Source organism: Pygocentrus nattereri, chromosome 22, assembly GCF_015220715.1.
Source record: "Pygocentrus nattereri isolate fPygNat1 chromosome 22, fPygNat1.pri, whole genome shotgun sequence".
In the NCBI taxonomy this organism is placed as follows: domain Eukaryota; kingdom Metazoa; phylum Chordata; class Actinopteri; order Characiformes; family Serrasalmidae; genus Pygocentrus; species Pygocentrus nattereri.
Genome location: NC_051232.1, coordinates 31,904,605 through 31,921,691, shown reverse-complemented (window position 1 = coordinate 31,921,691; position 17,087 = coordinate 31,904,605). Strand labels below are relative to the sequence as shown.

Genomic DNA, 17,087 nt, shown 5'->3' with positions numbered 1-17,087 from the left:
GTTGATGGAGAACGTGCTGTGTATGGTTCTGCACCGGAACAGCAGAACCCATTTGTTAAACAGAACCGCACAACGAACACTTTAAGCGTGCGGGCGGTTTTATATAGAGCTCGTGGTTCTAAAGGGACCTAAAGGGCCCTTGAAGAACCATCTCGTATGAGTGTGCAGGGAGCTGCTTGTAATAGACGAACACCGGTACTTTAGGTGGCAGTGTCCGTTCGTCAACACGCCTCCGGTGGGTAGAGCTGAGCGCTACGGCGCCACCTGCCGGCCGGAGCCTGCGCTGCAGATGACTTGCAGTTGGTCAGAGTGAGGGGAAGTGCGGGTCTAATCCTCGGCGCAGGGCCATGGACAGCGTTACCGAGTGGAGAACTGCGTGAGAGGAACCACAGACGATGCTCTTGGACAGCCAGGTACTAACGGCGGTGGTGTGTCTGCAGGCCGCTCGGCTGCTCAGCTACGCGGGGTGGGCGTGTAGTTTTCCCTCGTTGCAGCAAACGAGGCTGAAGTTGGCTTCCTATTCGAATCTCCCCGGGCCACCTTAAACAGTGCCGCGGTTACATTGTGGCGCTTGTGGCGCCAGTACGCAACCCGTGCGCCATTTAAGGTGGAACGGGAAGATTCGCTCAAGGCCTGCGCTGGAGCTCGCCAGCTAACGCTAACTAACGTTACCCGTGCTATGTAGCCTACTGCACTCCTAGAAACTATACAATTCAGGCACTTTGTGCGTGTTTGTGAGCAACTCTGCGCTTTTAGACTTGTTCGTCTTTCGTCCGGGTCTCGGTTGGAGTTTGTTGGCGGTGTGTGTTTCGGGTTTGAAGCAGTCTGTTAGCCCGGCCTAGCGCTAACATGCTAGCCCGCGTCTGCAGAGCGAGATAGTTGGTTTGTTTATGATTCTGATGACGTTAAAGGGAAAGTGCGCTCGTTTATCGCAACGTCTGAATAATTCAGCGCTTGCAGTGTGAAAACAGTCGTCCAGGTTGGTTTGGCGTGAAATGCTTCGTTCTACATGGTTCACTTACAGACTCGGGTGGCTTTACAGTGGCGGCGATAGGAACCGGGGGTCGCCATGACTACAACACAAGTATAAACAACTTATTTACTACCCCAAACCACCTACACGTGTCTTCGGTGTGTGTGTGTGTTTAACGATAATAGCGAAATGGAGTAAAATCTATAAAGTTTGAAAAGTTTTAGTGGGGACTACTTTGCCCTAGAACGCCCTACACGTATCCCTCCACTGTGAGTAGACTTAAGAAGTTGACAACACTACGTTTTAGGCCAAACTCGTGTCTCAGGCTGTCCATATTCAGTGTGAGGAGGCTTTTCGAGGTGGACGTCTGGTTCCCATCACCACTTCCACTGAATAATTTAGACTTGGTAATTCATAATGGCAAAATTCCAGTGATAATGTAACATATAACCGCTTGAAATGCTGATTGAAGTACATTACATTATTATTACTGTCACAACAGTCAAGTTCAGGTGTGATAGCAACTCTGCAAAACTCTCAAACGCACATGCAGCGAGGTTCTAGATAACTAGTTCTAGCTCTGCAGCTCTCCCATAATCATGTATAACAGTATCTTCTCTTGTCTCTTAATGTAAATGCCATAACATTCAGTATTAACCCCTTAAAGTCAGCCCTTTTTTCTATTTTCCCCCTAAAGTTACACACCCAAATGTTCAGGCATTTCACTCAAGCGGTACATAAACTAGAGAGAATGCTGTAATGTTACTGAAACGCCTTGAAAATGGTCATTGAAGTTAATTTGTAATGATCAGAACATGATAAACAACTTAACAGTTGGTGCTTTCGTAAATGTAATCTTATATGTTATATTTTAGTGACTACAAACGAAAGAGTTACCCACAGGTGTCTTGCTCAAGGACACCTCAGTCACGTGCTGTCAGCTCTGGGGATCGAACCGGCGACCTTCCGGTCACGAGGCCGGTTCCCTAACCTCCAGCCCACGACTGCCCCAATCGAAGCCAATTCAAACTTCTGTCCTGTGCCCCTGGTGGGAGAAATGTGGAAAAATGAGTGGAGTTCCCCTTTAAGGGAGATGGTGTTAGGCACCATAAGCATTATTCTGTTCTGTCGCCTGACTTTTGGACTCTGTACCCTGCTTTACTCGCTGAAACGGCCTCGAACTGAAGGTACACGACCACAGCAGGAGTGCGTTTGTATGTAAAATGAGTGCAAACAGCAGAATTTCCATCTAACACTAGGCAAAGGTTACAAGCTCTCCTTTCCACTCACTTTGGCTGCAGTTCCCTCATCCACAAGAGAACCCGAGTTCCTGTTGACAGCTGTTGGCACTTTGTCCACAGTTGGAGTCGCTGAGCATGGCTGTCTTCTCTAAATGAGTTCGCAAGCATGCTGGCTTTTGGAGTTCTTGTTGTGCCACCAGCTGTACATGGTTAGAAGCTGATTGGTGAAGACCCAAAGCTTGGCACTGGAGATCCGCCACCCTGGAGAGTTCAGATCCAACACTCCCAGCAATATTCAGATGCCCATGAAGGGCCTCGTTACCTGGATCAGGTGGAGCTAAACTCTGCAGGGTGGTAGACTTTGAGGACCGGGCTTAGGCACACCTGAACTTATGGTAGAACAAGGATGCCCAATCCTGGTGATCTACCTCCAGAGTTTAGCTCCATCTGTGATCTAACTCAGCTGATCCAGGCAGTGAAGGCCTTCAGAGGCATCTGACTTCTAGAGCCAGGCGTGTTGGATCGGACTTTTCCAGGGTGGTAGATCTCCAAGGCCAGGATTGAGCCCTTGTGCTAGACCCTTGCTGTGTTTGTAGAGGTGCTTTTACCTTTACTCACGTGTAGTCAGGTACACTTTGATTGGAAATCGGGAGGAGAGGTTGGTAGTTTTTTGTCTAGGAGTTTGACAGTTTAACCTGTTGAATTGATCATAATGGGTATTATCAATTAGGGCTGGGCAATATGATCGTATTTATCACTATTGTGGTAATGACACAGTATGCTTTACTGAATATATCGTCAATATCAGCAGTACTTAAAAACGACTCCGTTTATATACACAATATGTTAGACGGGAACTGTAAAAAAGCTTTCTGCCCTAGTTTTTAAATTTATTTATTTATTTATTTATTTATTTATTTATAATTTGGCACCACTTTTTTTATTTAATACTGATCAGATGTCAGAAAAAATATATATTGACATTGTGTATTATGAAAACAGTAAAGGGAAAAAATTGACATTGTCGTATCGCCCGCCTCTACTATGAACTATTCAGCAGCTCTTCTGATATGTAATACAAGTTATGAGGAATTGAAGCCTGGGCCCACATACATGCCCTCAGAGATTCAAAAGATTAATATTTTCTTATGTACATTCTTAAACACACACACACACACACACACACAGCACTGCTGTGGACTTCTAATGTAAGTGAATGGAACCAGACATTTTTCAAAGCAGTTTGGGGCGTTTTATTTATTTTTTTATTAGTCTTATAAGTGACACATAACAAAGGGCAACAGGTTTTTTCAAATTATGCACTACGCCCCTCAGCATCCGCTGACCGCTCTGTCATTTTACCTGGCCGACCACTTCGTGGCTGAGTTGCTGTCGTTCCCAATCGCTTCCACTTTGTTATAATCCCACTGACAGTTGACTGTGGAATATTTAGTAGTGAGGAAATTTCACGACTGGACTTGCTGCACAGGTGGCGTCCGATCACGGTACCACGCTGGAATTCGCTGAGCTCCTGAGAGCGACCCATTCTTTCACTAATGTCTGTAGAAGCAGTCTGCAGGCCTAGGGGCTCGGCTTTATACACCTGTGGCCATGGAAGTGACTAGAACACCTGAATTCAATGGTTTGGATGTGAGTGAAAACTTTTTGAAAAGTACTTTTGGAAATCTATAAAAACCCTTGCTGTTGTCGGAAGAAAACCTCATATCTCCGTGTTTGTCGTCTTTCGGTTTGTGACAATTGAAAACGCCTGTTGTCCTTTACATTGTGTGTACATTTCATGATGAATAGATCAAAAGAAACATCCCAAAATGACTTGACATGAAAAAAGTCTGGTTCCATTGACTTGCATTAAAAGTGGTGTGTGTGTGTGTGTGTGTGTGTGTGTGTGTGTGTGTGTGTGTATAATATAATATAATACACACACACAAAGGTACAGTATATATTTGCCAAGGCACCTAAATGTAAATCAACGAGGGCTAAAAATGCAATTTCCAGTCACATGAGCTACTGATATATTCTACCCAATAACACAGAGGCTGTGAGCTGCCAGTCGAGCACATTACGTTCAGCTTTCAAGCCTGAAAATCAATAAATCAGTTAATCAATAAATAAATAATGAAGCTGCTCACTGGTGACGACAGTTTGGGAATTTAGTGTGAGGAGCTGGAGAACGAACTGCCGGCTGAGCGGCGAGTGGGCGGAGCTCGTTACTCTGACGTAGCAACGAGCATCTCGTTAAGGAGCTATAATTAGGAGGAAGGAACTGAACATTAAAACATTAAACGCCAGTTTATTCATTTCTTACTGTATTTATTTAACTGCTGTATTAAAGCAGTAGAGACACTCGAGGAGTGAGATATCACCAATGTCATCACGGCTGTGATGATCTACGGACACCAGATCACAGCCGGGATGTTATTATGTGATAACACGCTCCCTCTCGTGTCCTATTGTTTAAACATACCATCTCAGAGGTGAAGACTCCCAGTAGCTGGAAGCTCAGGCGAGCAGTAGGGTGTTATATTCGTTTATTCCTTCATTCATCTAATGGAAGTGTTTTTCTTCCCTCTCTTTCCAGAATAACCATAACAGCGGAAGCATTCATGGATATAGCTGGCACGTTTAACCATTTGATTCCCAGTGACCAGTTGGAAGACTCCTTACTTCTAGGACAGAACCTGGAATGTGAAGCAAGTGATGAGTTTACATCTGGTCACAATCGGCCAGAAGACTCACTCAAGAACATGCTCAGCGACAAGGATCCCATGTTTGGATCTGCTAGCACCCAGTTTCACCTCTTAGAGAACGATGATGCAAACTTCCAGCTTCCCAGCGCAACAGGTGGGAGGAATTGCTGCACGCTTTTAAACGATGGTGCTTCAAGGGTTCTTCAGTGAAGGAAATGGTGCTATGTAGAACCAGGAACACGTAAAGAACCCTTTGCATGATTAAAGATGTCTTTGCACCAGGAAAGGGTTCTTCAGGTTGATGGAGAATGTGCTGTAGATGGTTCTCTATGAGTAGATACCCAAGGGCAGAACCCATTTTGGTGCCATACAGAACCCTTTTTGAAAAGGTTCCATACAGAACCCTTTTGGAAACGGTGCCATACAGAACCCTTTTGGAAACGGTGCCATACAGAACCCTTTTGGAAACGGTGCCATCTAGAACAATCTGCAGCACATTCTCCATCAATCTGAAGAACACTATCATGTTGCAAAGAACCCTTTAATTATGCCGAGGCTTGTTCAAGTGTTCATGGTTCTATATAGAACCTGTACCCTTGTAGAGCCATTGAATTCTGCAAGTGAGACTGTATGAAACCTGGCAGGGGCCAGTTAACACATTCATTTTCTGTACACCAGCTGATCCACATAAGCCTTTATTTCAGTTTATTAATTATCATTTCATGTATTATTAACAGTAATAAATGAAACTGCTCTTTTAGACAAAGTATTCCTATTAATGATTATTCTGTGTTGTTGGCTATTTGTGATTTCAGAACTTTATGGAACCAAAACTTTAATGTCCAACTATTATTTATGACCTAATAAATTAATTTTGTGCCATAATTTACAAACACTTAACCACCCCCACTGTGCCTGTAACCTGCTTTACCTGATTTTTACCACTACTAGCTTATTTTCATCATTTTATTATTTATTTGTTAGTTTATTATTCTTCATATTCTTATTCTTCTTTTAGTTATGATTATTTAGTTTGTCATTTTATTTTATTTTTTTACTTTTTATTTGATTTTATCAACCTTTATTATTATTATAGTTTTATGTATTTTTATGATGTAATGTTTCACCTTTCTTTATGGTTACCTGATTTGAGTCTTTTTATGTATTAAATTTACTTTTATTATTTGACATGTTCTTACACATCATCAATCCCTTGTTCTGTATTAACTCGGCACCATTATCATTGAGGGTCACCCTCATTGTTCTCTGAGATTATAAAGGTTGATTGTTTGAAATAAAACATTTTTTAAAAATCAACATGCAAAATATTAAGTATCAAAATGTCCAAAATATGTTGCAAACTGCTGCAGTCTTTACACTGTGTGTAAATTTCCTGATGAATGGACTAAAAGAAATGACCTAAAATGACTTGGGAAAGACGTCCGGTTCCATTGACTTACATTAAAAGTAAAGTAGGTTTTTTCCTTCTCCTGTAAAGTCACCATTACGGAGATACGAGGTTTCGTTTCGACAGCAGGCATTTTCACTCACTCTGATAAAGGTACTACTCCGTTTTCCAGTTTCTGCTTTCATTTTTTGTCTTTTTGCTGATTGAGCTGATATTTTTTGCTTCTGAAGTTTCGGCACTTTTTAAACAAGGAGTGGGTTTTAAGGAAGGGGGCATTCACTTGCACATTCTGGTGGTCAGCTGATTTGGAGTAAGCGCACCATTTATGGTGGAACCGGAAGATTTTGTATAGGAAGCCAACTTCAGCGTCGTTTTCTGCAGCGAGGGGAAGAAGTGCCAGAAGTCAGAAGCAAAAGAAAGATTTCACAATCAAAAGAGCGATTCCTGAAGCAAAAAATCAGCAGAAATAAAAAAAAAAAAAAGAAAGCAAAAACTGGTCAAATGAGTAATAAACTTGCCAGAACGAGTGAAAATTGGTAATAATGTTTTTGAAAAGTTAGAGTTGATTTAACTCTCATCATCTTTTGCCTATTTTGTACATTTTGATACTTAATATTTTGCTTGTGGGTTTTATTTTATTTGAAACATTTGGCACAAAACTAACTCCATACTTTTCCTCTTGTAGTTTCAAGCCAAGACATGAACCCTCCAGACATTAGCCAGACTTCTGCTGCTGAGGACGAGACTCAGTCCAGCTTTTCCCAGGGAAGGAGGAAAGCAGCTGCTCAGATACAGAAGAAACAAACAGGTACCTGAGTGTGATGAAGGCTTTGATGACAGCACTGTAACTGGGTTTGACTCTTTTGCTAATGGAGAAAATGCTAAAGCTGTTTGTAAAAGGGCAGAATTATACCTTACATGTACATAAAGCAAGGTCAAATTATATTGTTTTGCAAAGATGTTTTGAAGCGTTATAGAACAACAAACTGGTACCTGTTGTAAGGCAATACAGTGGTATGCAAAAGTTTGCCCCCACCCACCTCTCCCCTAATCTACATAGAGGTGGGCAAAAAAATATTGCAATACTTGAAGAACATTTTAACAATACACAAGTCTCAATGCACCTTCGGGAAAAAATGTAAAACTGTGTGACCACTTTGAATTTTATACACTGCAAATCCAGGGCTAATTTGATCTATTTATATTGAATTATGCAGTTGGTCAGTGTCTAGAAGTATTGATGTACACAGTATGCTCAGAAAAGCATATTGTACTGTATTTTGACAATTTACCACATTAACAATATACATTGTCATTTTGTGTATCCATACCTTTACAGAAAACACAATACATTGTGCACTTTGCAGAAAATTGCCATGTTTAAGTTCCCAGTAGAAATCAACTACTGCATGTGACTATTGCACAGAATGGTTGAAATCGTAAAAATGTGCTTTACATAAAATGCTTAAATTGGTATGTAGTAGTTTTCATTGAAATGATAATAGTTGCATAACTAAAAACAGACACCACCTTAACCTGTATTTTGGGGAAAATCTATAAATTACATCATTGCAGGTTCTGTTGCTTTGAGCAAGTCACTCTTCAGTGTATAATCTTCAAGCATCAAAGAGTTGACCGTGTTTTTAATGTAATGCAAAAGTGGCTGTGTGAACCTCTATTGCATCTTAGTGGCCTAGTTTCTTTTCTGAACTTTCTCAGGGACCAGAGGGCGAGGTAGAGGTGGACCAACGAGGGGCCGAGGTCCTTGGAGAGGAGTTTCAGCTGCAACGCAGGGGAGGAAATCTGAGAGGAGACCTGCAGAAAAGCACAACGAAGAGCCTGCTTCAAGCAGCAACTCGCTAGATGACCGTTTCGCAGAGAAAAGGGAGGACTTGCTCAGCCGGCGATTTAGCATCCATGACATTGACCCATCCATGAATCCAGTGGTTGTGCTGAGGCGATTGACGGTCACTGTGGGGGGCTACAAAATCGAATTGCTACCCGGACCATCTCACACTTCCGGATCATTTAACACAGGCGCTCTCGAGGCTTTGAGTTTCCAGGATGATTCCATGGCAGCCGACAGCATGGGGCTTGACTTGGGACAGAACCAGGGTTTTGATGTGCATTCTGCCCCAGAGGTTGTGGAAGAGCTTAATGTTGGTGAACACATGGCTAATGAAATTCCTATGGACTTTGGGCCATATGTGAATCCTAATGATGTTCAAGAAACCAACGGTGCCCTACCTTTCAAGCCCAGCTCAACGGAGGCAACCGCAGACACTAAAGTCAGTGAGGAAAGTGAGGCTGAGAAGCCAAGCGTCTGCAAATCGCAGAACAAAAACGGCACGGCAGAAAAACCTGCTGCCAGAAAGCAACTGAAACCCAAGCAGCCGCTGTCTGTAACCAAAGACAAGCATGTCCAACTTGCCAAACCTGGTGTCCTGCAAAAGGGGTCCAAACATCTCAAACAAGATAAAAAGGAACAGAAGGACACGGAGGAAAGTCTGCAACATGCCAAAGGTAAGCCAGACAGCGCGAGCCTAAAACGGCCGGCTGTTTCCGTCACACCGAAACCAGCCTCCAAACTGCAAAAGGTGCAAGCAAATCATCCAGTGAAGCAAAATGCCAACCCCGCCGTTCCGGCCTCTCCCACGATAAACAGAAAGCCGTCCTCCGATTCTAGTCCCGGCACCAAGGTCGTCGCGAATAAATCTCCCCACTCTGTGAAGAAACCGCAGATTCCACCCCCAGCAGCAACCAAACCAAGCCAGCCCGAGAAGGACAGCCCAGTAGGGGAGGAGCAGGACAGGACGAAGGTCAAGAAACCAGATAAGATCATGCAGAGACAGAGGAGCAGAAACAGCAGGAGCATTTCTGTTGACGAACCAGAGCTGTTCATCCCTGATAATGCTCCTGTGGTGAAGAAGGGGCCTGCAGAGGGTGATCCTCCACCTGCTTCTGAAAACGAGACCACATGGGATTCTAGCAAGCAGTGCGGATTATGCAAGAAACCTCACAATAATAGGTATGTTGTCCATGCACTGTAAGACTGTAAAACCCATTTCACCCCTTGCCCCTACCACTCAGCCCTTTTCCCCTCCATTTTGCTTGTTCTCATCTAGGTATAGGATGTCCCGATTCTTGTTGAGATAGAGGGGGTAGGGCGAAGTGTTAGATTTTCCCCCAAGCGGAGGTTTTTCAGAGATTCCAAACAAAGTGTTATGAGGAAAAAAAAGAAAATCCAACAAAATGGCTGCACAAGAGACCAAAGAAACCCAAATGTGAGAATGCTCACTGTTAAAAAAATTACAATTATCACTGTATTATTTTAGTTTAATGTTGTTTCAGTGTATTATGGTCCTTTTCTTCATTAGAAGCATTAAAGAAGATGGTAGTAGCTGATGTCTTGGTAGCTGGCTAAATATCCTGGTCTACCTTAAATGGTGCAGCAGTTGCATTCTGGTGCCTTCAGCTTCGTATCGCTGAAATAATTGCCCCTCTGAAGTTATACGACCCCCTAAATGTAGCTAAAGCCCAGCAGTGAGGAGCTGAACTTTACCCTCCTCTGCTATCACTACAGACTGGTAGGGTCGCCTACAGGGCAGCGATAGTAGCTGTTAATAAAGTGATGCTCTTTTTATTTGAGGGCACCTTGTAATACAGTTACAATGAGCAAGGTTAGGGACAGGGTGTAGGAGTGAAAATAAGAAATGGGATTGGGTCAAAGTCTGTGTACTGTACAGAGAACTTTCCTATATTTAATTTTACAACCGTATAGTTATTATAGCTATTATAAGGACTCGCCGAAGTAAAGCCATGAATTAAACTAGTTACAATGGGTGAATTCTCAGGTTCATGGTAGGCTGTGGGCGCTGCGATGACTGGTTCCACGGTGACTGTGTGGGACTGGACCTGGCTAAAGTACAGCAGATGGAGAAGGATGACCAAGAGTACGTATGTCTAAAGTGCTGTGCTGAGGAGGATGGGAAAAGCGAGACCCAGGCAACGGACCACTCGGACAACACGTCTGCCCAAAGACAGAAACAGGCCACTGAGCCATCTGTCACAACAGGAGGAATCCGCCCCTTTCGGAAAGTAAGCAAGTTGCCTTGTTTGCGAGTTTTGTACGACAAAATATTGTGTTTTTATTTTACATTGTCTAGCTCTGAAGAATGAGTACTTTAGAGGTAAAATAAAACCTTAGTAAAATACACCATACAATTGATCTAGACTTTGTACGACAGTACAAGGTTGTCCAACAATGGGAGAACACCAGGGTGAGTTTCTTTTTTCTTATAACATAGCCCGGGGCCTCTTGCACTGCATGGTATCTTCTTTGCCTACAGTAACCCCTTTACAACTAATAAAGGAATTAATAGGGCTTACTGTACTTGTGTGGCACTGGGGAAGACGCAAAACTGCAGCTAATAGGACTCTCTGAATTCAAGGTCACAGTTCAGTTATTGATTGTTCCTTGCAGTTTTACAAAGCAATATGTCTACCCTGCAGTTTGCATAACTTTTACAATTTGTATAACCTGCATCTGTTTTGATTGAATCATGCCTGTTTTACCCTCGTTGACTCAGCTGATATGTGTCATAGCCACCTGCTTTCTTTTAGAAGCTTTGTTCGTAATTTTTTATTCTCAGTAATATTTTATCTATATTTTCCAAGCACAAACCCACACGGGTGTTCAGGAATTCCTCGGCTCCCACTTACAGCAGGTGACATTCGTCACGGTTTTGTGTTGACCACACTTGTACACACTTCACAGGTCAAGAACCACCTCTTGCACAAGAGCTTGATTTGATTTAGCTTCTGTTGTTCACTGCTTGGCGTATGTGTGAGAGACAACAGCCAGAAGTGTAACTGTTCTCTGAATTTGATTCAGGATTCGGGGGACAGAAGACCATCAGATTCGGCGCCCAAAAGTGGTACGAGACCCCATTTAACTTGCATGATATGAAAGCCTTGCTTGAATTTTTCTGAAGTTCATTGAACACAGAGCAACTCTGTTTTTGTCAGGCTCAAATGTGAAGCACGAGTTCAAGAAGGGTAAAGTCTCTCCTGCAAGCTTAAAGAAACCATCCACTGGACAGATCAGAAGAAGCGTACGAGACTCGCTGGAAGAGATTCTGCTGAAAAGGTATGAAATGCATGGACAATTTAGTGGCCATATACTGGTTGTGTTTTCAGACAGATCTTTTTTTTGTCCACACTGATTTCTGACCATAAGTGCAAATGGTAGCTTTTTTGTCCAGACCGCCCAGAGATTTGCTCAAGGTCAGTCAGTCATTAATGCCGAATATGCCTGTAAGCTATAGTCCAGTAGTCATGTTGGATATTCATGAACCTGAGGCAGTTTTGTAGCATGAGTACTCAAATGTATAATTAGTTATATTAATTTTTCTTTCCCTGAAGTATTATAGCACTATTTGACATAACCCTGTATGGCTAGATATGGGGGTAATGTATTTTTGGCTCCCAAATTGTCAGTGCATTCCCGATTTATTAACCACTTGCTTAAAGGTTAAAGGACTCGGACTTGAAGATTTCAACAGAGAAGCCAGCTGAACTGGCTAGAAGGACGGAAAAAGAGCTTTTTGCACTCTTCCAGGGTGTAGACAGCAAGTACAAGAACAAATACAGAAGCTTGACGTTCAACCTTAAAGATACAAAGAATAATGTAAGTGCTGTTTTCTGCCTTGCATTGTGCATCAATACCAGCGAGTTAGACTGCAGCCAAACTAATGTACGCAGTCAGCACTGATTTCTAAACATATTTTTTTGGGAAGTCATTTTAAATATACCATTTAGAAAGTTATCTTGTGACGAAAAAACCAACATGAGTGCACCAACTCTTCCAGGTGTTGTTCAAGCGTGTTCTCAAGGGGGAGATTTCTCCTAGAGATTTGGTTCGTATGAGTGCAGAAGAACTAGCCTCCAAGGAACTGGCTGCTTGGAGACAGAGGGAGAATCGACATGTAAGTAACTTGCAGAACTCTTAAAGCAGCCATACAGTCAAATATTTGAAGATAAATTCAGAACGGAGCTCACAGTCAGTCCTGTTTGCAGACAATTGAAATGATAGAGAAAGAACAGCGAGAAGCAGAGAGACGACCGGTAACCAAAATCACTCACAAAGGAGAGATTGAAATTGAGAACCAGGAACCTGCAAAAGCCCCTGAGCCCATAGAGCCCTTGGTAAGATGGAAGACATTCAATTCTTTAACTTACATAAGGTTGTTTCGCTATGGCACAGTTACAGACACTGATTTCCCCACAGTCGGATCCTGCCCCTAAAGCAGTTGAGATGTCTGAGGAAAAAGCTCCAGACTCAAAGCCAGAGAGCCCCAAGAAAATTAAAGATACAACAAGCTTGCACAAGTCTCATCTCTTTGACCTTCACTGCAAGATCTGCACTGGTAACTTGTGCACATTGCCGTTTACTACACTTTGCAGGCTTATTCCAAACCTTAAAGTATGCTAAATATGATTTGTTTTTTTCTTCATTTAATGTTCCTTTAAGGCCGAATGGCTCCACCTGCAGAGGAGGCCACCACCAAGGTTGTGAAAGTGGCCACAACTGTCATTAGAAGGCAGTCCACAGCCACAGAAGGAGACAGTCAGCAGATTACACCAATATCACCACCTGTAGCTCCATCTGCATTGGTGGATGACTTGTCCCTGAGAGCCATGGAAGAAGGTCTCCTAAACTCCAGTATCTTCCCAGCCTATGAGTCAAGGTAAGGGTGAAAAACGATCTCGTAAAACAAGTTCATGATTTAACATCTATGGCAGAGATCCTCATAGAGGCCCTGTATAGGTCAAGACTTTAGTTTGTACTACACAATACTACCTCATATTAGGCTAAGCTGATCCTGCATTGAATAAGAGTTGGTCAGTCAGGTACTGAACAAAGGGTTGAATAACTGGGGTCACTCGATCCATTCTTTTTGTGTGTGTGTGTGTGTTCCTTGCTCTAACAAACCTGTTTAAGCTCTAGTAGGGCTTGTTTGTTAAAGGTTTTGTTAGAAGAGGTGGGTTTGAAGTGACACAATGCTGAAAAATGCAGGCAGGAATACTCTACCACCAGGGGCACCAGAGATTAAGGGACCGAAGAAGATTGTCGCTAGTGCCTATCCTCTTAAAGCAGGCATTGGTTTGGAAGCAATGTACATCTCAACAAAATATTATCATTGGCATAGAACACAGGGACAGTTTCCCAGACAGGGATTAAGCCTAGTCCTAGACTAAAGAGGCTTTTGATTGGAGATTTTCCACTGAAAGCAAAAAAATGGTCCATGACTGTGGTTAATCCTGTCTGATAAACCTTAATGTTGTGTGTTAATCACAGCTTCTACTTCAGGAATATTCCTGATGTAATAAAACACTGTTTTCTTACAGGTCGGAAAGTGTGAGCAGTAAAGAAGATACAGTTGCATTCCTTGCCAATTTAGAGAGCCTATGGAATGGGTATGTAGACATGCCAGCTGTAGCCAGGTTCTTGACAAAAGCTTACCCAGTTTCTGGAATATTGGACCACCTAAATGAGGTAAGTCTTACTGAACATTAGACATCTCACTTTCAGGTCTGAATGTCAACAAAGACACTCATTCCATCCTTGGATATGTTACAGGATCTGCCGGACAGCATCCAGGTTGGTGGAAGGATCTCTCCTCACATAGTCTGGGACTATGTCGAGAAAATTCGTGCCTCTGGAACAAAGGTGAGAAATCACCAGATTGTTGATTATTAACATATGTCAATATGAATGATGCATATTGACACTATATTGTCTGGTTTTTTTTTTTTGGTGATTATTTCTCTAATTTCTTAGGAAATATGTGTCATTCGCTTCACCCCTGACACAGAAGAAGATGAAATATCATACACCTTGCTGTATGCCTATTTTAGTAGTCGCAGGCGATACGGTGTTGTCGCCAACAACCGCAAACAAGTTAAAGACATGTATCTCATCCCTCTCGGCTCCAGTGAAAAAATCCCTCACCAGATTGTCCCATTTGATGGCCCTGGTAAGTTGTCATCTCTGTACTGTTGTATCAAAAAATCACTGCTAATCTGTGTTAACCTTTTGTACCTAATTTTAAAATGGTATGGTTGCTGGTGACTTACTTAAGGAAGCCTAGGGTTCAGATTGGTACTTAGTAAGCAGTTAATCACACGTATCCAATTTATCAATACAAATTATTGTAGAACTTGGAAAAAAGGCAAAGGGATTTATTTAGGGGTGTATCCATCTTGTTTCACCAAAACATAGGCTACAGGCTTACGTACTGGCCTGTATACACTCATGCTAGCTATCAATCAAGACCAGTCATTAAATGTGTTCTCTGATGTAATAGGATTGGAGACCAACCGTCCAAACCTCCTCCTTGGACTAATAATTCGCCAGAGACCTAAAAGGGACTTTGGGGTTATCCTACCAAGCGATGCTAGTGAAGCTCCAAGTTTCCTAAAGGAGAACAAACCTCAAGTAGATCCCGTCCAGAAAACTGGCACACCCCGAGATGAAGAAAGAAACTTCATTAGCAGTCTTGGTCGTATTCACAAAAAGGACACCCCAAGCCTTATCAAATCCACTGCTGAGGAACCGTTGGAGTTGGAGGATGATGAAAATGTCTCCTTGCGTTTTCTCCCTGGTGTGCTGACGCAGCCGAAATCCGGGAAGACAGTGCCTGCAGGTGATGATGTAAAGGACACAATAAGCAGCACCATCAGTCAGACCTCTGCCACTGAGAGCACCACCTCAGGAAGCGTCACTCCCAAAACGCCCACCACCCCACGCCTGGATCGTTTCATCATCAAGAAGAAAGAGCCCAAACCTGTCAAAACGGAGGAAGAGCCATCTAGCTCAAGTGCAGAGATGAGCTCGCAGGGGAAAGAGAAAGAAAGTGGAGGTACAAGTGCAGTTATATTATCTCTGAAGGATAAGCCAGGAGATGTTTCAACAGAGACTTTCCTCTCCAGCCTGGCCGCAGCTCAGCCTAAGGTCGAATCTAGCAGCACTGAAACAAAAAGCGATAGTTCTGAAAGACCTAGTCAAGAAACCAATTTGCTTCCTGCATCTTCATCAACTACATCCAAAGATTCTACCAGTGACATCCCTGAAGTTGTTTCCAACAATGAAAATATCTTAAACCCAGCTACGACTACAAAACCAACCACTTCTGGCATTTTGAAGAAGAGCAGCATATCAGATGAACCTGATGATGCAAAGCAGCTAGCATTGAACACAGAACAACATGTGGCACAACCAAACGCCAGCCAGTCTGCTCCCGCAGAACCTTTACCAGTGACCAAATCGGCACCTCCTGAGCAAGAGTTCAAAGCAGTGGAAGATATCCAGACCATCACCACTATCTCCTCTTCAGGCAAAAATGAAGGACTGAAGCAGTCGAGGACACGTCTTCTAAGTCCCACTCCCTTCAACTCTGCAAGCCTCGTGCCTCCCCCAGGTACCTTTCCTCCTTATCACCATGGAGCACCTGACCATGCATACCATCCTGCACCAGTACCCAACTACCCTCCCCAGTGCAGTCCGGCACCATTCTTACCTTTACATCAGCAGGCTCCTGTACCATTCGGCTTCTCTCCTGCTCCTCCTCTTCCAGTGATGTTCCCCCAGACGGACCCTCCAAATCAAATGCACGCTGCTCCACCTTGGTCTCCGCCGGTCCCTCCCCAGGCTTGCTTTCCGCTCCCCATCCCAGAAACAGTTGCCAGACCGCCGCTGTCCTACGTAACCTCAAGATTCCCTGATACCTCCTTGCTCTCAAAGAAGGACGAGAAGGGTGCTGAGGCAAACTACGATGACCCATGGGACAGGCAGTCCAGACGTTCAGAGAAGGACGAAAGAGATCACTACGGAAAGCACCGCCATAAGGGTCGGCACCACGAGCGGGACAAGCACAAGGCAAGGAGCCAGAGCCGGAGCCGGAGTAGGTCCAGGTCCAGGTCCAGGTCCAGGTCCAGGTCCAGAAGCAGCAGGAGTCGGAGTAGAAGTAGGAGCCGTAGCAGAAGCAGGCACAGACACAAGAGCAGGCACTCTCGTGATGACCGACATGGGGAGAGAAGGAAAGAGAAACACCACAGCAGCCATCACAGGGACAGAGACAGAGAGAGGGACAAGCGCAGACGAGACTCTGATCATGAAAAACACCGGAGAGACTCAAGAGACTCACGAGAGGGGCACTCATGATCTCCATACTCAACCCTGGTGCATCTGATCAACACCACTGACCTGAGACATGCTCCTTTTGTATTTTACTACAGTTATTTATAACATTCAGAAGCAGCTTTTATAAGAGTGAATGATTTTAGGTTTTAGTTGGTTCATGTTTTGAATTCAGAAGTGTGGCTTTTTTTTTTCTTCTGTAAAGGCTAATGTACATGACGACATGGCCATAAGAGCAGGCGCGCATGTACTGATCACAAGAAATTGGAATCGATAACTACTGTTGAAACAAAAAATAATCCCAAGAGCAAAACATGTCCTGGTTTTTTGTCTGCCTTTTTATCAGGGTATTTTTTTTGTTTTGTTTTTGTTTTTTAAAGTCCCTTAAATATTTTCTATTTGTGTCAAATGACATTTGTCTTTGTACATTTTGGCTTGTCGAACATTATAGATACCGTGTGCCTTCTGCACATTGTGTTTATGTACAGTTCCTAAAATACTTTTTATTGTTGATAGAAAAAGATAATAAAACCTTTTGTTAATTAAAGATGCTGGG

The 17,087-nt window shown here is 43.2% G+C and overlaps 1 protein-coding gene across 1 annotated transcript; it reads left to right on the top strand.

Annotated features, from left to right (window-relative positions):
• Positions 1-256: 256 nt before the first annotated feature.
• On the top strand, positions 257-17,078 carry phf3 (PHD finger protein 3). The gene is made up of 16 exons (XM_017682179.2): positions 257-413; positions 4,814-5,076; positions 7,016-7,138; positions 8,050-9,358; positions 10,185-10,428; positions 11,225-11,267; positions 11,359-11,479; positions 11,863-12,019; positions 12,201-12,317; positions 12,409-12,537; positions 12,620-12,758; positions 12,863-13,079; positions 13,741-13,888; positions 13,973-14,062; positions 14,174-14,369; positions 14,700-17,078. The coding sequence occupies exons 2-16, from the start codon at positions 4,839-4,841 to the stop codon at positions 16,553-16,555; spliced, it is 5,127 nt and encodes a 1,708-aa protein (XP_017537668.2). The 5' UTR covers positions 257-413; positions 4,814-4,838; the 3' UTR covers positions 16,556-17,078.
• The last annotated feature ends 9 nt before the right edge of the window (positions 17,079-17,087 follow it).

Excerpts from the sequence above, each read along its gene's own strand:
- phf3 (XM_017682179.2), top strand. The coding sequence starts at position 4,839 with ATGGATATAGCTGGCACGTTTAACCATTTGATTCCCAGTGACCAGTTG. Across the intron at positions 9,359-10,184 it reads AAGAAACCTCACAATAATAG|GTTCATGGTAGGCTGTGGGC; the intron begins GTATGTTGTCCA and ends GTGAATTCTCAG. Across the intron at positions 12,318-12,408 it reads GACAGAGGGAGAATCGACAT|ACAATTGAAATGATAGAGAA; the intron begins GTAAGTAACTTG and ends TCCTGTTTGCAG.